Raw genomic sequence first — 21,450 nt, forward strand, 5'->3', positions numbered from 1 at the left:
TGTACAGTGTGGCCCCTAAGTGAATGTTTATGTGGCGAGGGAGTTTGAAAGCACTGTTAGCTTAAATCAGTAGCGATGGTATACTGATGTAGCTTCCCCCTGTAGGCATTTCTTTACTAGGCACGTAGCTATACGGCTGCACGGACAAACCTTTTGGTAAGAGTTGGAAACAGAACCTGTGGCTGGGGTGGCTGGGACAGCAGGAACCATGCAGGTTTCCTTTATATAAAGTACTTCTGGCTTATATTGTATGTATGTCTGACTGGGCATTACTGCTGGTCTTGGCTGCTTCTATGCCAGAGGAAGGTTGCCAGTAGAGCCTTATCAGTAAACTCTTATTTTAGGCAGTCGTAAGTGTCCTATTTAAAAAAAAATAAAAAAATTGGAAAGAGTTAAGTCAGGCACACATACATGCAAAATGTATATGAAAGACGTGTCCATATGGAAAATTCTGTTTGTACAATTGCATCTATTTAAAACTGTTTCTGCTCATGGAGCATTCAAATGCAGACATATAAGAAAGTAAAGATGTCTTTTGAAACTTTGGTTCTGCCATTAGCATAAGAAAGCAGAAAGTCTTTGCTAAACTCTCCTGGGATTCTCTTCTAGTAGCATTTGTCTCTTTCTCCTTGTTCTCTTTTAGGTCAGCTTAGCTTATGCCAGTGTTCTGTGTGTTTTCTCAAATGCAAGTTAAAGTCATTACCTATAATCTTCTCTAGCTCTCCACAAAAATGGCACCTATATTCCACCGTTATTTGTGCGGGAGGGCAATGGGCAAGTCACACAAGGGAAGTGTAACGTTATATGTTGTGTTTGATAGTGTCGTCTCTTAGGGGCGGCTGCCACCTCAACACCCATAGCTTAGCTTTATCAAGTTCTATCTCTTCCTTCAGGGATGCAGAACTGTAAATTATATCTCGAGTGGAAACATGCAGGTTAAGTAGTCTCAGCATAAGTTTTTGTTCTCCTCATCCTAGCTACGTTGTGTTTCTTCAGCTGCCTGCTTGAACCTGAGATGCATGTAGTATTTCACGCAGGTCAGGAGAGGGAGCTGGCAGTCTAGGGGTGAAAAAGAATCTGCCTTCCATATAAATAACTTTTTTATTGTGCTTCTGAGTGTAGAAATGTGATGAGGTAACCTGTCTGCATCTGAAATAACAGGAGTATGGACCCACTTCTAGAGCATAAAGTTACAAGTAAGGATTTGTTTACTACTTTGTTCTGTGGCTGATGGTAGTTTTCATCTGTTGCTTGAGGATACCATTTAGAAGTGTTGACAGTGATTTTCTCTTGGAAGAGGTCTGTGTTGCCAGTAGTACATGAAGGTGATAGGGACAGCAAACAGAAACTCTCACTTTCGAGTCCAATAAAATAAAAATGTCAGTGCTGATATTAATGTTGCCAGTAGTAATTTCACTTACAGGGCGCCCATTGCAGTAGTATCTGCTTGGCCTTCATGTGGCTTTTGGAGAGATTAAAGGCTCTTCAAAGACAGCATGCCCTTCAGATGACCGCTGCCTTGATCAAAATGTAAAATTTCCCTGCATAAGGATTTCCCTACTTTCCAACAGCCAGGCTCCCACCCAGCCCCTTGTTCAGTTCCCCCATCAGCAGGATGGGGAAAGAAAATATGGAGAAAAAAACAGGAACAAGAAAGCTTGTGGGTCAGGATAAAGATAGCTCTTTCCCAGGCTCAAATCCACTCCTTCACTCTGGCTTTTGGACCCGCTTCCTTGCTACCACCACCAGCAGCCAGTGAGTCCATTGTGGAGCTAGCCGGAACCAGCTGTGCCCAGCAGTGGGGCAGCACTGAAGACTTCCCTGAAAAAAACTAAGGATATGGTGAAATTCTGCCTTCCAGATAATGTAGGTCTTGAGACGTGATAGTTTCGTGCTCCTTTTTTCACCAGCAAAATGGGCTTCTGAGGCTTTAGCTATGCTACCTTAATTAGTTTTTGAAGGGGTGTACTGTAAAGCTCAGTTAGTGAAAGTGTGTATGTTGAAAAAACTGTGCAAAAGCAGCTTTCAGAAAAAGTTAGTATTGTACAGATCATTTTACAAAGCTGGTCCACTCATCGTTGTCCTTGCTTACTTGAGGAAGAGGCAGAGTGTGTTTCACAGGTGGGGAAGGATGTGACTGGAAGCAGGGATGGACAAACTGGCAAAGGCAAATGAAACCCTATCCTCACTCTTCAGATCTCTTTCTTGAGACTCAAGAAAGACAAACCTGACTTTCTTGAATCTGTTTTATGTTTTAAGTGTTGCTGTACATATGACATCTTTCCCACCGGTTACTTGGCATGGTTTTGGGTTCTTTAGTGATTGTTCTGTAAGGTAATTCCCCCTCTGCTATACTTCCTGTATGTTCTCTACAATACTGTGCTTCCGTTCCAATCTTTGATTCATCTCAGTGAGTTTGTACTTTATGAATAATTAAAAATCCTCTCTTCATTCCTATTGCACAGCTTGAAAATAGCATATTATTCTTCCCTACCCATAATTCTTTGTGTTTTGGGGGTTTTGGGTTTTTTGGGTTTTGTTTTTTTTTTTTTTTTAATTTTTGGGGTTTTAGTCACACATAGCCTTTACATAGCAGGTAGAAAGCTTAGGCTGATATGAGAGACTTGACCAATGTCATGCTAGCATGGTAAAGGTATCATGATGTGACTAGAAGCCCAGTGCCATTAGGGTTTATGTAGTGCCTTGCCTGGTATACATGTAAATTATGGTGATCTATTTATTTGTTCTCGTTCAGGCTTCTCCTCTATATCAGTTCTATAGACTTTTTGCCTTTAATCCTTGCTGTCCTGTGGAAAGGAGCAGAGGTGATACTTGTCTTTTGCAGTCATTAATCTCTATTTTCATCTTATTTAGCAGGAAGTGAACACTGATTCTTCTTGCCAATGATTGGTGGAGAGATGAGAGTTTGAGTGCTGTTGAGAAATGCTGCTGTGCAGCAATGGTGAGGTTTACTATACCCCCTGTGGGGATTTTTTTTTTCTTATATCTGTCTGCAAATTCTCATTGGCATCTGAGTCGTAGAAACCGAGCTCCCTTGTACTGTTAGTGCCAATCTACCAGCAGAGAGAATGTACTTAAATGTTAGGGTGCTGTTTCTTTATTTGTGGTTCCCCCTATCCCCTTGAAGGGATGTGACTTGTGAGAGTCCTAGTTTTATCATAGACTTTGAGAGCAATTTGAAGGAAATGCCTTGGTTTGTTGGTTGGGTTGTTTTGGGTTTTTTGTTTGGGGTTTTTTGGTTGGTTGGTTTGGTTTTTTGCTTTGCTCATAAGCTTTTGCTCAGGAAATAGCAATTTTAGTTTGGGGTATGGACAAAAGTGACTGGGAGCAAAGTGTCTGTGCTTTCAAGGTTATAATAAATAAATGCCATTCAGGGGATTTTTTTGTGTCGTGATGAAGGACTGGGGTTTTGCTGGTGTGTGTATGTGTTTGATATTTTTTATTGTTTGGGTGTTGTTGTTTTTTTGCAGGGAGATGTTAAGGTGATTTTGGCTATTGTTTTTAGCTAATTTCTCAAAGGGATTAGAATGAATTTTGTTCTCCTTCAGCTAAAAGATCATCAGTTGCATTTTCTTCTGTGCCTGTTCAGGAATGCTGCTTGTTTCTGTTGTCGGTACTACATTTAAACATAATTGGCATGCAGTAGCAGGCTCTGAAGCAATGCTGCTGTTACTGCCATGAAGGGGTGAGAGGCTTAATGGTCATTTGAACAGTGGCATAGAAAGAGCTTGAGCAAGTCAGTTCGCCCCATTTGAGATATGAAGTGTTAAGAAGTAACTTTTCTTTTAGTCTTAACACTGAATTTATTGTATATTGAAAGAAAGCAATATTTGCATAATTTTAAGCACAAAAATGCAACTCTCCATATTCTTATGCATCTGTTCATTAGGTCCCCTGGGAGGAGGGTGGGACAGGCACCAAGGTCATGGCTAGTTTGCAGAGAGCAGCATGCCCTCTGTAGAGTGTCATCTCTGGATGGCAGCATGGAAACTGGAACTTGAAAAAGTGACAATAGTTTTTGACTATACTTACTGTAGCAGCATTGCTGGGCTGGATAGCACGGCTTTCAGTGCAACTCTTGCAAGCCCAGCCATGGCCTCAACTGTGGACTTGGCTGAAGCTGTTAGATATCATAGCAATTGTGCTGTATAACATGCAGCTCTTTTTAGTTATGAGCTAACTCTCACATGCCTACAAGAGTCATGATCCAAAGGATGACTTCACTGTAGTCACATACCCCCAGTGACCCATCTTAGAGGGTGCAGTGAGTGGTGTCTGTCTCACACTCTTCCCGAGGGACCTAATGAACAGATTTATAAGAAAATAGAGTTGCATTGTTATGCTTAAAATTATGCAAATACTACTTTCAGTACAGGTGAATGGGTTTGAGAAACTGAGGGCTTGACTATCTAGAAGAAAGCAAGTTAAAGGACATATGATAACGAGCACCAGGAGTCAAGGCTAATTAGAAGCCCAGATCACTTTATGCATGTTTAGCCTGCAATATGTCTGAAATGCTGGGAGACAACATTGCCACTGACTGTTAAAAGGCAAAGCAAGTTCTCACTACTAAGCAGTATGGCCAGCAGATACACGTTTAGTTGTAGGTTTGAAAAATGAGTTACTAACAGTTCAGGTGTAAGAAGACCGAGCAGAACATACTGAGCTACCCTGTTCCAGGAAATGGCAAGGAGAGGAAATGCTGATGCCACTGGAATAGAGCAGTATCAGGCCTGCAGAGCAAAGGATTACTAGCTAAAAATGCTCCTTTACTAACTTACTAGAAGCTAAAACCTGGTATCTGTGACCGTGAGATTGTGGCAGCCCACTCTGCAAAAATATTTGACGTATTGCAGAATACGTAATCATGTGCTTTCTTTAGAAAAAAGAAACTAAATGTGCCCTACCTACTTATTTCTGCTACTGCTCAGTATTCAGTTTGGGACACATTACAGTTAAATGGCTTTGGCTTTTTCTTGGCAGTAATTTATTTTCCTTTTTTTTGTTATCATTTTGTCAACTTGTGGGCTACTTCATGCACTCCTGCCCTGTTTTATGGGTTGTTTTCCCAAGTACAACTTCAGCTATTTTTGAAATCTGTTAATAGTTTATTTGTAATGCTGTAATCTGAACTCTCCAGTATGACCAAACGATTTCAGTCACTCCACTTGGGTTCCTGTAATGTACTGTGCTTGGTTGCTACATACTGCACTTTACTTTGGGGAAGGTGTGCACAGAAGCTTTCCAGCTTTGCTGGGTGTGCTCCGAGACTGATCAATGGCATTCTTGCACTGTATCTGCGCGAAACTGGGACTTTTCTGGCTTCTGTGTCCCCTTTTCATGCCCTTTGGCAGAACCTTTCAAACAATTCTGCAATAGCTAAAATCAACACTGATCAGCCTGTTTGGGCAGAGCCAGCTGGTGTAAAATATCCCTGGCTGATGCATTTGCCTTTCCCTTCATGCCCACCAAAAGCATGTTAAAACTTCTTGCCTATTCACATGTCAAGTCTGGAAGAGTTTCTAGTTAGAGAAGTTAATCTCTGTTTTGTCAGGTTTTAGCTGACAAGAATTTCTATAGATTCCCTGAGACTGGAAGTCTTTGGCAGCTAAAAATTTAGCCTACTTGAAATGTGGGTCATGGAGCTGTTGCTGTGTCTCTACGAGGTGCTTTATACCCATGCCAATTTGAGTCCTTGTAGGAGGACCCAGCAATAAGTCCTCATTAAAGGTAAGAATTTTCTTTGATGCAATGATCCATGGTCCCAAATAAAATATAATGGGGGGATATTTGAGAAGGGCTTCTAGGATACTGAGTGGAAGAAACTGGCACGACTGTCAGGCAGGATGATGCTGACTGACATGAGAAACACCTTTTCTTTTCTTTCCTTTCTGTCAGTAGTTGCTCATTATCGTGGACCTTCCCAACCTGCAAGTCTTTCTATTTCTTCAAGACCAAAGAGGCAGAAGGGAACACAAGTGACTGCCTCATGCTAATTCAGTTTTACCTTGGCTTGTGGCTGTAGCTTTGTTCATAAGCTGGACACCTGAAATGTCCCCCCCAGCATTTGCCTGTGAGGTCTCCTGGTGCTTACACAAGTTCTGGCAGTGGTTTAATAGTTGGGGTTTTAAAACAAAAACAAACAAAAAACCCTCCAAAACCCAAACAGGATTTTGCAGCTTTCCTTACATCGCTGTTTCCAATTATAGTAACTTTCATAACAACAAAGTAGTAACTGTATATAATAGTATGTGTATATTGTTTGTTGCCGTATACTATATACTCCCTTCCAGGAGATGGAAGGTATGCAGGCCTTTTACATCTGACAGTTCTGAGCCATCTGTCTAGCAAGGCAGGACTGTAAAATATTCCTAGTTTAAGGTTGCTGGGGTTTTTTTACATGTATCTTCCAAAAATATGCACAAGTTGAGGGTCTGTAGAGAAAGCGTGATTTGTTAAATTCCAACTGATTAGGCCTGACATGAAAATTTTCTTGTATGAAATCAGTTTCATATTCTTTATGTGGTACTAGGTTTTTATAGAGGAAGCATTTTTTTAGCTTCTGTGTTACCTAGACGGGAGGAGAAAAAGACAATGAAAATCAGAAGATTCTCATAATATGGACATTTTTTCCATTAGAGACCACTTTTATGCGTGTAGGCATAATTCCTGAGGAAAACCCCTTCTATTTTGCCTGTACCACCCATTTCATCCAATGCACAGGTACCAACGTACCAGTCTGCAATCTGACTCCCTAGATTGTCAGGCGGGAGAGCAGCCCATCCTTTGCTGTTAGCAGAGGAAAGGAGTAAGTCACTTTTATCTCCCCCTTTCGTGTAACATCTCAAAGAAAGGGTTTTTGTCAGTAGTTTGTTGGCTGCAGCAGTTTTATCATCTAAGTGATAGGAGTTGCTGGGAAAGCTCATTTAGTGGCAAGTTAAATGCTATAATCTCCTGTAAGTTGTGTATGTAACACTGCGTTTTATAGTCCAGCCGTGCAGTGCAGAGCTATTCTCCGTGTAACACATATGTTGAACATTAACTACTGTTTGGGTACAGAAGGTGGAGTGTGCTCTCTCTGGTTTCTATTGGGTGTGTGACAGTCGAAGATAAACATGGCATTATGATGCCATAAAACAAGCAACCAGAAATAGAGTGATCATAGGGCGTCAAATCAGTTTTTCCTAGTTTTGTGAATTTCTCATGTCTTGCCTTTTTTTTTTTTTATTTTATTTATTGCTTTAGAGGGTTTTTTCCTCCCTGATTTGAGCAGAATCAGTTTAAATTCTTATGCTTCTTATAACAAGTGCTGAATCTACTACATATGAGAAAACATGTTCTGGATATATTTTAGCAAACTTTTTGTTTGGTTTATAGCAATTATTGTACATCTAAAGATGATGGTTTCTTAGCAATGTACTGCTTTAAGAAGCTGTTGTATTCTCACCTGCTTTCAATAGCATGTTGAACTTTGATTAAGAATGTCTATTATTCTTCTCTTGCCCCCCAAACATAATAAAGCGCTATCTTACAATGATAGTTTAATGCTTGTTTTAAGTTTTTATGCCGCTTATTTTAATGGAGCTCCTAATGCTGTTCCTGAAATTTGATAAGATTTGATTTTTGTGCTTCTGCTTTGTTAGTAAAAACCCCAACCAACCAAAACCAAAAAACTCAAATAAAATTTGCTACCTACACCTAAGCTTGCTTTGACCTTCTTGGAAAAATAGAGATGAAATTCTTCATCTTGTCTTTTGCTGGAGAAGACAGACTTTAGACAGCTTGGAATCCTGGACAGGAGTTCTACTTGTTACAATTGATTCTGATTTTGCACTCAAGGCCAAACTAAAGGAACTGAACACTGTTTAGCTCTCCTTCAGCTGAAATCAATTAATTGTGCTACATTTTGGGATGAAGTGGGAATGCCTAATGTGTTAGAGCTTTATAAAATAAAAATTGGGAAAAAAAATCCTCAAAGGTGTATGAGGGACAGCAGGCACAAAAATGGTTCCAGATCTGTACTTTCCTGTATAAAATACCACCTGTAGCTTCAGTCTTACTGAGATTTATGATCATCTCATGTATTTTTAGCAAGGGTTTGGGTTTGTTTTGTTTTTTTTTCCTGAGGAATTTCAGAACATCCTTCCCTAAGTAACATAACAGAGTTTGCATGGAAAAATTGGTTTGTTATTCCCTCCTCCTCCTCCTCCACACCTATAACCTCCAAGCTTTGCTTCTTCTAGTGTTTGAAATTGAAGCACTGGGTATGAAAATTCTTGGTTTAACCTCAGAACAAGTACACAGGCCAATGCAGCCTAGCTTTAAGATCAGCTAACTTTTCTACTAGTACCCGTAGTCCATGATTTGGGTTAGTTTTGTTCCCATGCCTGTGTTTCAGATGGCATGTCAGGTAAGAATTGTAGCTTTTTTTTGTTTCTTTTCTTTTTTTGTTTCTGCATTTAAAGGCTATAAATGTGACTGCAATTAGCAACATTACTGAAAGATTCTTATCAAATCCTATTAATTTTCCTCACAGTTCTCTTCAAGTATTCAAGCTGTCCAGAATTTATTTTGCAGCTGCATGACTGTAGTTGATATGTGATAACAGCCAGCAGATTTCAGGCAATGTGTCAAGCAAGCTTTTACTGGAGAATTCCTGGGGTTTAAAAGGTTGGCTCTGACTTAGCACACTTACAGGACATAAGCTTTTCCTTTCTCTCCTATACTTTGAGTTACAGCAAACTTTGAAAGTTTTTTTCAAGAGCGAAATCTAATGCTGTTGGAATAGCTGCAGACATGGAACAGCATGTCACTGTATCTTTCTTGAGGAAAATAAAAAGAAATGTCAATAAAATTCTTTAGAATAAATAGAATTACTATTTAAATATTGTATTCCATAATGCATCTCCTCTCACCCATTTGAACTTAAAAAGAAACCCACCCAAACAAACCCACACTCATCCACCAAAAAAAAAAACCCACTTTCTTTTCTGTTACAGAAAAATGCAAAGGGACAGGAACTGTTTGACCAGATTGTATATCATTTGGACCTTGTGGAAACTGATTACTTTGGCCTACAATTCATGGATGCTTCCCAGGTTACAGTAAGTATAACTTCAGTTAATTTTTATGTTCCGCAGTAGCTTGTGTTGCCTATTAGAGATGTGTTACTAGTGCAGTTTCATGGAGAGATGCAGACATTAGGGGATATACTGCTGAAACAAGTGATATCCTGTTTGGTTCTTGCACATAAAGCCAAATCCTTTAAATTATGTGTCATGCACATGACTTGATCACAGATAAGTGAAAAAGCCATAATTGTGCGTAAAGAAAAATGTGCTTTATGTTTAGTAGGCTCATGGTATTAAAAATGGGTTAAATCTCTTGCAAGCAAGGGTTTCTTGTAACTCCTATCTTTGCTGTTCAATGCACAGATTATGTTGCTCTGTAGATTTAGTTTCATTTGTAATAGAGAAAAATTTTCCTTCGCTATCCAATGACCCCCAGCATCTACAAGCAAAAGAAAAGAAAAGAGGAAAAAAGGAATGTATTTACAAATGCAGGTAGATACATGTATTAAGAAGATAGGGATGAAAGACTGCAACCTTGTGGTTAAACTGTATTGCTATATATTTAATCTTTTCCTTTGTTCACCTTATGTGCTGAGGTATTGGTATGACAGCAGCCTGGGTTGTGGACAGAGAATATACAGACTTGGAAAATAATTGTTTGCTTTTAGGTTATCTGGTCAGCATGTAAATGTTTTTTCCATAAAGCAACAGAAGACAGATGCATTCTGTGCTATTAGAATAAAATAATGGGAAAATGTAGCTGCAATATTGGCATCTTGTGAAAAGTAGGTTTTAACTTTATCATCTTGGAATTCTCAGCTTTATTCTCTACCAGGCATGGGTCAATGTGATTAGGTCAGATCATTGTTTTACCAGCTGCACTGTGGTCTGTATTTTACCAATGACTTTAAACAACAAACAGGAAACCTGTGCAGATATTATAACAACTTGATATTGAGAAAGGGAATCTTAAAATTTTGGGGAAAAGAATACTTGTATTATCTATTTAAACATTATCCTAATATCCAGGTTAATTTAAGTGTATGCATTTATCACTGGAAAATTATGTTTCAGTGAAGTATGTCCGTAATGGGTTTGGGGTTTTTATGAAATTTAGTGTGTGATCCTGATAAAATTTATATTACGTAAATTGTGTGTCCTTTTATGATGGACCTGATCATAAGGACACAGCTAATAGAGCAGAGACTGCTCATAATTGGAAAACCAGATGATATGGTCACTGATTGTCAAATCACCTAATTGGGAACTTGATAGCTAGGAATAGTTAACTAGCAAGGAGTTTTGTAATGTTTTGAAAGAAGGGAAGCAGAAAGGGAGAGCGAAACATCCTTTCCTAGCAAGAAACAGGGCAGATCAGAAGCGGAAGACCTGGCTGAGGAAGCAGAGAATGCTCATTTTCTTGTATATTTGCAAAACTGAAGGGCTCTTCTGAATGGTAAGAAAGATGAAGCACAGATGTGAGGCAAGTATGTTTTCCATAGCTAGCTCTATCCCTGGTGTTCAGGGCAAAATGTGCCTATGTATGCAAGTGGTTTAGTTTGGTTTGTATGCTATTTCTTTCCTCTGTATTGGGGGGGAGTAAATCATGGCATCTACAGTTACAAGAGGGATAAGGGCTATGAGCAGCTTCTGGGGGGCCTAAAAAAGCTAACACTGGTTGCAGGGCTTTGGTAGTAGGGTTATGGTTTCTTGGATTAAAAGAGTGTTGAGGGCAAAGTTCTTCACCTTCACGGGAGTGCAAGTCTAAAAGCTCTCATTTGGTTTGGGCTGGGGTTTGGGTTTTTTTTTTGTCTAGCTAAAGCTGGGCAGAGAGTAGAGCTGGGCGAGCTTCAAGGCACGAGCTTTTATCTTCTCCAGCACCCTGCGCAAAAAGGTTCCATGCTTAAACAGCCTTCCTTGGTCTGTTTTGAACTGGTGACCCACTCATTTAATTTGAATAGCAATTAATGCATAGTCTCCTGCTTCTGCTTAGTGCCAGCCCAGCCACACAGGGGCTATTGTGGGATAAAGTTGTGTAAACTCCCTGAGGCTCTAAGCCTTTGTCTTTATTATGTATTGTTAAGTGCTAAACATCTTTAAGCCACCATTACAAATAAGAGAGAACAGACTAGTCTTTGAATAATGGGGATTGCTTCTGTGTGCTCCAAGGCCAGCAGCTTTTGAGTGCACAGTGTTTCTTGCAGTCCTGTAACTTTTTGCCTAAGAGTCTGGACAAGCAGTGTTGATAGCTGTGATTTAGAAAAGAAAATCATAATTAAAGCTTATCTGCTTTGATCAAGAAAAAAACTTTATTTGTTTGAAAAGCTTATTACCCCCCAAAAAAAAATTTTGATACAACCAAAAAAGATAGAAAGGCAAGATGTCAGCAGTAAGGCAGAAAATACTGTAAAGCCTATTCACTGAACTCTGCATCAGTTTATATCTTGTGCTCTTTGAAGATATGATATACATATCATCTAGTAGTTTATTCTAAAGCAAAGTTTTGTGTACTGTTGTATTTTAAGTTATCAGGTATTAACTCCAGAAGTAGAAATACTGAGGGGAGAAGGGTTGTTAAGTATTGTTAGTGTGTGGAAGAACTTGATCTAGTGGAAAACATTTATTCATAAGTGAGGTTTAAAAAGCGGCAGAGATACACTGCCTGCTGATGTTCAGCACCTTGACTGATTACAATTTATAGGTTATAGTGAGGAATAAAACTACATCTTACTATACTTGCATTATTATGGCTTTGGACCAACTCTTTTTTCTGCCAGACTCAGTAACAAAACTCCTGAGACTTAGTACTCTGCAGCTGTTCTAGCGGTGGTTCTTTCATCGTTCTCATCCTTTTTTAATTCTATTTTTGTGTATGTTTTATAATGTACATAATATAGTAATACACTGAGACATATGTAATTTATAAATAAATACGCATATATGGGAGGAGCATGCTCAAAAACTTCTTCACTTTTTGCACCATCAAAAAAGGTCGGAGACCACTGCTCTAGGACAGCTCTAGTGAATCTGGGAATGTTCTAAGGCCATTCAAATGTTTCCATCGTTTTGTAATAAAAACCTTGCTCTGCTTTTCTGTTCCTCCTGTTTGTGAAAGAGAGGGAAAGGAGGAGTGAAGGAAGGAAAATGAGAATCAAATAATTTCTTGTTCAGCTAATTGTTGCAGGACTTCAACAGGGAAGTAGCGCCACTCTTATGTAGGAGGTCTCTGCAATAGTTCAGAGGAAATGTAAAGCTTATTGGGTTTTTAATTACTTTCATGTATGTGTTCTAGCAAAGCAGGAAGCCTTGAAAGCTGTAGTCGAGGTTCAAAATAGCAATAATAAAATCTTGTGAGACCATACTGTTGAAGTTGAGTTGCCATGAGGGAAGTATTGTATTGATCTTTGCAGAAACTGGTCATGTGCAAGATATTCTATGGTTGGTTTGAGTACTTGACAGTTATTTTAGGCTGCTGGTAGCTAATGTTTACTCATCTTCTGTTCAGGCTTGTCCTTTCTTTGTCTCTCATTCCACATCATTGTAAGAAAAAGGTCTTCTGTGGTTTACAGCTCCTTATGAGCTGCAACATGCTCTAGGATTCTTTCAGGATATAGATCTCGCCATTTCTACAGTTGCATTCTTTGTTCCAGTTGTCTGTCCTGTGACAGCAAAACATGGATACCCTTCCAGTCTACCCCTGTTTTACAGAAATTCAGAACAGAAGGATTGCCCATGTTGATTAACTTGGAATTTGCTTCTGTTTCCCTCATGATTTTGTTTCCGATCACAAGAACAATTATAGAGTAAATGAAGGGGAAAAAGATTTAAGATAGATCTTGAAATATTTTTTGTTTGGTTTTGTTTTTTGCAAGTGAGCTGCTATAATCCTTGAGGTGTGAAAATTTAGTTGGGAATGCATGGAAGCAAAAGAATTAAAATACCACTTTTCTTACATGTGTCTCTTTCAGTGATCCTCTAAGTCCTTTATGTCTGATCTCTAGTGTCACAAAGGCCCCTTGGCTTGAAGAAGGTCCACATGGAGTAGCCTTTCCCAACTGGGTAGATACATTGGGCTGCAGAGAGCAATATATCTGGCACATTGGGAAACACTGGATTTACAGTGTGTGTACAGCAAGACTTCTGTATGAGGACAACTTGTGCCTCCTGCAGGTGCCCATGGCTACGATGGAGACCAGGGTTCCCTGGAGAGATGAGGACTGACCTGTAGTGAATTGTCCTGGCAAGCTGTGTTTTTCATCTGAGCTTCTTAATAGTGACTGATTCCTAACTTGGGTTTTGAATCATTGGCTGTGAGACATGAGAAGACAGTGGAAGGAGGAGATGGAGAAGAGTGTGTAGAAACTAAAACAGGCTTTTGTGAAAGCAGTGTTCCAAGTACAAAAACAGAAGGGAAAAAACGAGGCAAGAACTGTGTTGCCCAGACTGGGCCTGAGCAGCAGCAGTGTGTCAGGACTCACTGATTGGGATGCTGAGATCCTCACCTGTATGGAAGGTGGCCTCATGGCCAGGTTTTTTCGGAGAATCAGGATCATTATGCTTCACAACATAGATTTTCAACAACAATGCAGTGGGGCGGGGGGGTGTGAAACAAGCTGGATGACAAAGAATAATACCTGAATGTCTTTGTTTTCTCTACACAGCATGAACTAGACTCCTGTATGTTTCAGCAAGTATTGGGTCAGGGCCTTGGAGGGACTTCATGCTTTGTGATTGCCTCTCCTGCATCTGAATTTTCTTTAAGGGCTCATTGTCATTCAAATCAAGAGTTCTTTCTTTTAACTGCTTGCTTTTGATATTACTGCTATGACTTCTTAAGGGTGTGAGGGATGTGGAAAAATGAGCAACTCAAACCAGTCAATTAGCCCTCATAGTGTGATATCTGGGAGTCTGTTTCCTTATGTACTGCTTAATACCGTAACAGCAGGTGCTCGTTAGGCAGAACAAAATAGGGACAAGCCTTATTGTTCAATACGTTGAATGTTGGGAGAAAGGGAGACTGGTAAATATTTTGATAATGCAGAAAGTTTGCTTTTCTGCTTCTGGTAGAAACATCCCATTTCCCCATGAATAAACTGTGAAATTAATCCGTGACTGTTTCCTTCCCTGAATCTCTCTTGTTCCTCTGGATGATGAGCTGTTTGGGACTGTGCTTGTAGCAGGATGTGTGTCTGTGGATTGTAGCCCAGAGCAACAACTACCAGTCACAGCTGGAGGGTCCCAAGAGCTGTACAGGTAACAGTACCCTGTAGTGCTTCAGTTACTAATAGTGGCAGTGATATGAATGCCAGTTTAGTAACTGGACAACGGCAACCTGGCTGATTCCACAGCGATGCAGAACACCTGACGAAGGACCACTTCTAGCTGCGGCTGTCCAAGGCTGTATTGCAGTCTGTGAACACTTGGTGGGGGACTCCAAAACACTAAGAATTCCCAGAGCATCTCCAGTTTTTAGTCTTCCAGTAGCACTTGCTGTTTCCAGGAGGGCTGGAGACCATTTCCCTGGCACAGACTTGAGAAGCAGCCGTACAGGGCAGGTGGTTGCAATACTGTCTATCAGTGATGCTTCTCTACCTCTCTTCTAAATGTAGAGAAGTCAAGTCTCCAGTCTTTCTGGGACAGTAAACAGTTTTTGCTGTTTTCTTTTATCTTTGTGCATGGTCAGAGCATAAGCTGAAGTTGTTTCCTTAGTTTTCTTCCACAGATTTAGTCAGATTTGTCTCCTGTTTGTTACAAATCCTATCAGTTTATTTTTTTGAGTGTTCGGGTACAGGCTTCAGAATTAAAGGTAACTTGTTTTCTATTGCTAGAATTGATCTGGAGTGGAATCCACTTTCCTTGTCTGCATAATAAATCTAATGAGAATTATGCTACATGGGGCAAGTTTTTTATATAATTTTGTGGTTTACTCTCACCTCCCTGGGATATGAAGCTTCACTGCCACGCTGCTGACAAGAGAGTAATCTTGTATGTTCTCTTGTTTTGTGTGGTAGTGATTATCTGTGTTCATGTTCAATTACAAGTTCTGCTTCTGTCACCTCAGCTCTGCAAAGCAAAATATTGCTTGGGCTGAAGCAGGTTATCATATGTATATGAATTAAGATGGGATAATGGTCTTGAAGGATGTCCCTATAGCTCTCCATTATTCATGTGTAGTCTGTCTGACTGCAGATAAACTACATCATGTATCAGGATGCTTCTGAGATGGGTCTGTACAGACTCAGGCTGGGCAAGGCAAGGGTTTCATGAACACTACAGCTTGGTTATGTTGCATTCCAATATGCAGCTTTGTGTCCAGAAATAATACTGTAATTGGCATTTTTCTTTTTCAGGTCTATCTTTCAGTCTTAATATTCATGGTGATAATTAAAACGTTACCATGACAGAATTTGAAATACATGTGATATTAATTTTATGTTTAGTTTCTGTAAAGAGCCATGCAAAATATGCCTTAAAGTAATCCATATGCCGTATGACCCTAAATGTATTTTGAGGAGTATGAAATAGGCAGGTGCAAGAGCTGTGTAGCAGCCTTTTCCTGTTAGGAGATTATACAGTTTTCTTTCATTAAAAACTAGCTGTTTGTTTAAGCAATTTGGCAATTTGGAATAAAAATGACCAGGTATATTCTGAAAACAAGATAAATGTTCTGCAAAATCAAGATCAAAGGGCAGAGCTTGTGATCTTGGCAGAATGGGAAGGAGTTTCTGCAAATAAATTTTCCTGGTTTTTTGAACCGTAGGAGGCAAAACTTTATTCTGGCTAAAACCAGTTTGCTTTAAAAAATCCTTCTAGACTTTGTGGTGTGAAATCCAACTGAAATCATATGCCACAGATACATTTGAAAGAAATATTTGTTAATTAAACAGAACCTCTTTGTTGCAGTTGGAAATAATTGTGGCTCTCTGACCCTAGTAGGAATGAAGGGGTGTAATCCTGCTGCCTTTCGTGTCACTGCGAACTTTTTACTTTTTAAGTCAGTGCATGCTGTCCTAACGGTTTGTCTCGTTGAAATTGGTCATAAGGACACTTACAGTTTAAGACAACACAGGTGTATTTCTGTTAGGGATGAACTGAAGTCTTAAGCAATGCTACTGACACCTTTATGCTGTAGTCTTAAGCGAGTCCTTTCTGGAAAAAAACTAGCCTCCAATTGCTTGTGTTAGCTTTTTTGCAAATAAAATTTTATTTGCTGCTTCCTGCTAGCCCAAACTGTATTTTAATTCATGGTCACTGCTGAGGGTGCTGTAGGGGTCAAAGCTTCTCCAAAGGTCAGTAAGTACATAGGGATGTGTTGCTCTCAGAGCCTTGCCAGAGCCTGCAGATGAGAAGTGTGGCTTGAAGTATTGCAGTTCCACTCAGAAAGCTTGTGCTCAGGAAAGTTCCAGTGCACATGGAGACACAAATAGCTTGGCTGGTTTTGAGCACGTCACTTAAAAGCCTTAGACCAGCTTTTGCTCTGCTCTGTACGGTAGTTACAGTTGGCCGAAAAATTAATTTTATGTTTGAGGCTTAGTTCTTTCACAGAGTGGATGTCATAGAACATTCATACTCCTTCAAGTATTGAAGGTTAGAAACAGAAGTAAGCGAGGTGAAGAAATGAAGGCAAGGGGATCATAAAACTGGAGTCCACAAAAAACAGTGGCTGAACGTACCTGTGCAAGGGCAAAGATGAGCTGATACTACACTTACTTATTGGAAAAAGATGAATGCACTTGAGTGGTTTCACAAAAGCATGCAAGGGTCAGCAGAGTGTGTCCAGTAAAGATAAAGTGGGTTTTTCAGAAGAATGGTAGTGTTTGCAACAGAAGAATAATGGATGGCAAGCCTCAGCACAGATGGGGTGTTTGATTGATACATTTAGAAGACCCAGGAGAAAAGTACTCCTCCTTTGTTTAGAATGAATCAATTTGCTGGTCTTATCAGGAATTCTGGAAGGGCAGGAGATAAGAATAGCTGAAGCATTTGAGGGACTTTTCATGAAAAGAGGAACCTTTCACTGGAGTGCAAGCTAGAGCTGAGTCAGTCCAACTGTGGAGGTGAACAAAGAAGGGACCTTACTGTCTCCTGCTAACAGTGGTCGTGGTGTCTCTAGGGAGACAGGGTGAATTGCGGAGGTGACACAGGACAGCTGAGCACCTAGTATTGCTAGTTCATAGAAGCACGTTTGCAATAGTCATGAACATTTTATAACTTGCAGTAGTATGTGTAGGGCTCCTTGATTGCAAAAGGTAGATGTGTGGAAGTGCATACAGTGAGATTTTTGCAAGATGCAGCTGAAACTAGTAACTGCATTTAAGAGGTTGCTTACATCCATGTAGTGATGGAATCTGGATGCTGCACACCAGACTTCTTGATTGAATGTGTCAGCTTATTTAAAAGAAAAAACAAACCACAAAACCCAGTGCTGTGACAAGGCCAAAGCTTTCAGGAGCTGTTCTGTATTGAAACTGTGATAAGCGGTACCCTCGGCCACATTCTTTTATGCGTTTATTCAGAGGCTGTTTGCATACTAGAAATGGTAAGATCTGGTTTCATGAAGGGTTCATGCAAAATATTGCATTACAAAATGTTCTCTTGCTTTGGAATTATTTCTGGCATCACGGTAATTGCACGTGTGACTCGCCTGTGCTTTTTGTGGTTCCCTCAACTGGCTATTTTGTAGGCCTTGAGCATTTTAACTTGATCTCATCCTGTGCTTTTCCTGTGGCCAGGTGGGGTTCTCTTCCTGGCTGCTTATTGCCTCTAGAAAAGCACCAAGAAAACATTCTGCATCTGGGCCTCAACAGACTGTGATTAGAAGACAGGACTCCTGCAATAGGGACTAATCTGTTGCTCAGGGGGTTTCTTGTGCTCTAAACAGGCATGAAACAGAGACATCTCTGTGGCCTTTGAGATATATGTAATCATTATGACTTTTGAGGTCCTTCCTGATTACTACATACTAGAGTACTTGTTCAGCCTGGAAGTGCAGACCACAAGGTACCATGGACTGTTTCTAAGGTCTTTACAAAAGTAACCTCAGGTAAAACCAAAGTTACTGTCAGCAGCTTTGAATTTACTGTACAATAGTTTTCAACTCTAATGGAACATTTTTAGGAGCTTGCTTTGTGAAAGATTGAAAATTGCTGGCATACTGCTAGTACTTTTCTTGCATCACAGGAACAGAAAACCTATTTCTTCCAAATACTGCTTGTGTTTAAATATTTTTCTTAGCTTACATCTGTAACATCAGTACAAGCAGCTGTTGCAGTATTTTTGGTTTTTAATTTCAAGGGAGGTTGCCTCTATTCATGATACCAGCTAGATGTTAGTAGTGTATTTGGGAACTTCTGTACTCTAGAAATGTGACAGAAATTGTTTACAACTGATGTCATCTTAATTACCTACAATTCTAATGTCATTATTAATGCCATTACCAATGCACTTGTGGACCCCAGAAACTTTCTTTCAGTGCAATTACAGATTTCTCCACAGAGAACATACTCCTGTGGAAAAGCTTTGTGTGCCTTTGTCATTTATGGAAACTTAGAACTAGTTGTCAGATTAGGAAAAAAAAATGCTGTAAAAAAATAAACTCCTTGTTAGTTCATGAGGTTACCAACGATACTGGGAAGTGGGAATAGGGAGGGTGGAGTAATGTCCTGGTTCTCGGTAAGGATATGGTTATTTTTCACAAGAAGCATGGAGGACACACAGTCAGGACAGGTGACACATACTAGCCAAAGGGGTATTCCATACCATATAACATCATGGATCCGCTGCACTCATGCCAATCATCCCCGGTGCCTACCAGGCTCGGTGCAGACAGGAGGGGCAGTGGCGGGGGGATGGGGAAAGAAGGGCCCACGCAGCCCTTGACAATCAACAAAAGAACTGTTTATTAGTGGGAGACGTCGCAGGTGAGCCTGCAGGATGTCCGTAGAGTTTGTCTTCTCCCAGCTAACGTTGGGGTGCGGAATCTGGGCTGTTGGTAGGGAGCCGGCCAGGCGCTCCTGTGACACCGTTGGTGTGATCTCACAGAAGGAGCCAGGGTGCACTGGTTTAGGGCCAGGTCATCGCTGTGGCAGATGGATCCACTTCCATTGGTTGCTCTTGGTCTTGCGGTGGGTCCACTTCCGTTGGTTGCTCTTGGTCTTGCGGTTGGTCCACCTCCATGGGCTCCACGCTGTTGTCTGGTGGATTGGCAGCTACTGGCCACACGCCGTGCCTTGGTGGATTGACGCCCATGGGCGCCACGTTCTTCTTCAGTGGGCTGGCATGCCTGGGCCTCCTACCGTTCTCTGGCAGGTAGACACGCCTGGGCTCCCCGCCGTTCCCTGCTGGGCCTACAGCCACGCGCAGCGTGCCCTTGACCCCAGAAGCAAGGTTGATCGTGCTTGTGCCAGGAGGGCTGGTGTTCCTCCTCTGCCGCCGCCTCCGCTGATTGCGCTTCCTCCTCCTGGGAGGCGCCTTCGTTGCCTGCGGTTGCAGGAACCTCTTCTGTGCCGTCCCACCCGAAGGTGGGCAGCCGCTCGCCTCGCTGCTCCGGCTCCTCTTCCCACCAAGCATGCTTGGCATCTGAGGGCCTCAAAGCTCAGCGAACTGTGGGCCAGCTGCAGGGGCCCCTCCTTTTATAGGTCCCGAGCAGCAGGCAGGGAGGTGGCTGCCACTGTGATGGCGATTGTGACGGTGGCCGATGCGTGCAGCCAAATACGGTGGTTTTGGGCGGGCTGTGGCCTGAAAGATACCCAAACGTGGGAGAAGGAGGAGGGTCATGGGTGCTGAGGGCCCCTTCTCCAGGGCTGGCTCCCACCTGCCATATTGCTTGCCCAAGAGAAAGGCTGCCCCTTGGGCATAGGGACCGCTCTCCACCTCCCTTTGTGTGTCCGGAGATAATGCTCTTCAAGGATGTCCACATAATTGTCCGTTATTCATGTGTAGTTTACCTGGAAAATATATATATATATGTATATCTGTTTCCATTGGTGTTGAGCAGTGCTTACACAGAGCCAAGGCCTTTTCTGCTTCTCACATCACCCCACCAGCGAGTAGGCCGGGGGTGTTCAAGAAGCTGGGAGGGGACCCAGGAGAGCTGACCCTAACAGACCAAATGCCATGCCATATGACATCATGCTCAGCACATACAGCTGAGGGAAGAAGAAGGAAGGAAGGGATGACGTTTGGAGTGACAGCATTTTTCTTCCCAAGTAACGGTTATGTGTGATTGAGCCCTTTTTTCCTGGAGATGGCTGAACACCAGCCTTCTCATAGGAAGTGTTGAATGAATTCCTTGTCTAGCTTTGCTAGTGTATGCAGCTTTTCCTTTTCCTATTAAACTGTCTTTATCTCAACCCACCTCTTTTCTCATTTTCACTCTTCCAGTTTCCTCCCTGATCCCGCCGGGGGGGTGTGAGTGAGTGGCTGCATGTGGCTCAGCTACCGGCTGGGGTTAAACCACAACTGCGACACAGAATTCCAGATCCATTCACCAAAGGGCCAAATAAGAGAGGAGGAAAGCATTTTTACTTGGCTTTTTTGTTAGTTTATTGGTCCACGTTTTTGTTGTTGTTTATTGCCCACTTTTGAAAAAGACTCTCAATGAAGCAGCCAGAAGGAACCTTAAGTGTGAAATCCAGCACTTCTTCCTGGCAGAACTGCAGTCTTCCTGGCAGAACTACTCCAAATGTATTGGGTTTGCTGCAAGGTTTTGATAGCAGTGGGCCCCTAGGAGTTGCTTCTAACAGAAGATGCCAGAAGCTGTGCCAGTGTTGGACAGAGCCAGTTCCAACCGGTTCTAAGACAGTACATGGAGGACCCCATGCTGGAGCAGGCAGATGTGCCTGAAAGAGGCTGTGACTCCGTGGAGAACCCACGCTGCAGTAAAATCCTCGCAGGACCTGTGACCCCTATGAGGGACCCACGCTGGAGCAGTCTGTTCCTGAAGGTCTGCACCCCGTGGAAGGGACCCACGCTGGAGCAGTTGTTGAAGAACTGCAGCCCGTGCGAAGGACTCACGTTGGAGAAGTTGATGGAGGACTGTCTCCCATGGGAGGAACCCCACTCTGGAGCAGGGGCAGAGTGTGAGGAGTCCTCCCCCTGAGGAGGAAGGAGCAGCAGAGACAACATGTGATCAACTGACCACAACCCCCATTCCCCATCCCCCTGTGCCGCTCAAGGGGAGGAGGTAGAGAAATCGGGAGTGAAGTTTAGCCCAGGAAGAAGGGAGGGATAGGGGGGAGGTATTTTAAGATTTGTTCTTACTTCTCATTATCCTACTCCAGTTTGATTGGTAGTAAGTTAAATTAATTTTCCCAAGTTGAGTCTGTTTTGCTTGTGATAGTAACTGGTGAGTGATCTC

The 21,450-nt window shown here is 41.6% G+C and overlaps 1 protein-coding gene across 6 annotated transcripts in view; it reads left to right on the plus strand.

Annotated features, from left to right (window-relative positions):
• Positions 1-21,450, plus strand: part of EPB41L4B (erythrocyte membrane protein band 4.1 like 4B) — a 185,526-nt gene that overhangs the window by 45,617 nt on the left and 118,459 nt on the right. For all 6 annotated transcript variants that reach the window (XM_054816258.1, XM_054816260.1, XM_054816259.1 and 3 more), the window contains exon 2: positions 9,021-9,125. In XM_054816258.1, the coding sequence (XP_054672233.1) occupies positions 9,021-9,125 (105 nt within the window). The remainder of the gene's footprint in view (positions 1-9,020; positions 9,126-21,450) is intronic.

Source organism: Grus americana, chromosome 2 (assembly GCF_028858705.1).
Source record: "Grus americana isolate bGruAme1 chromosome 2, bGruAme1.mat, whole genome shotgun sequence".
Taxonomy (NCBI): Eukaryota; Metazoa; Chordata; class Aves; order Gruiformes; family Gruidae; genus Grus; species Grus americana.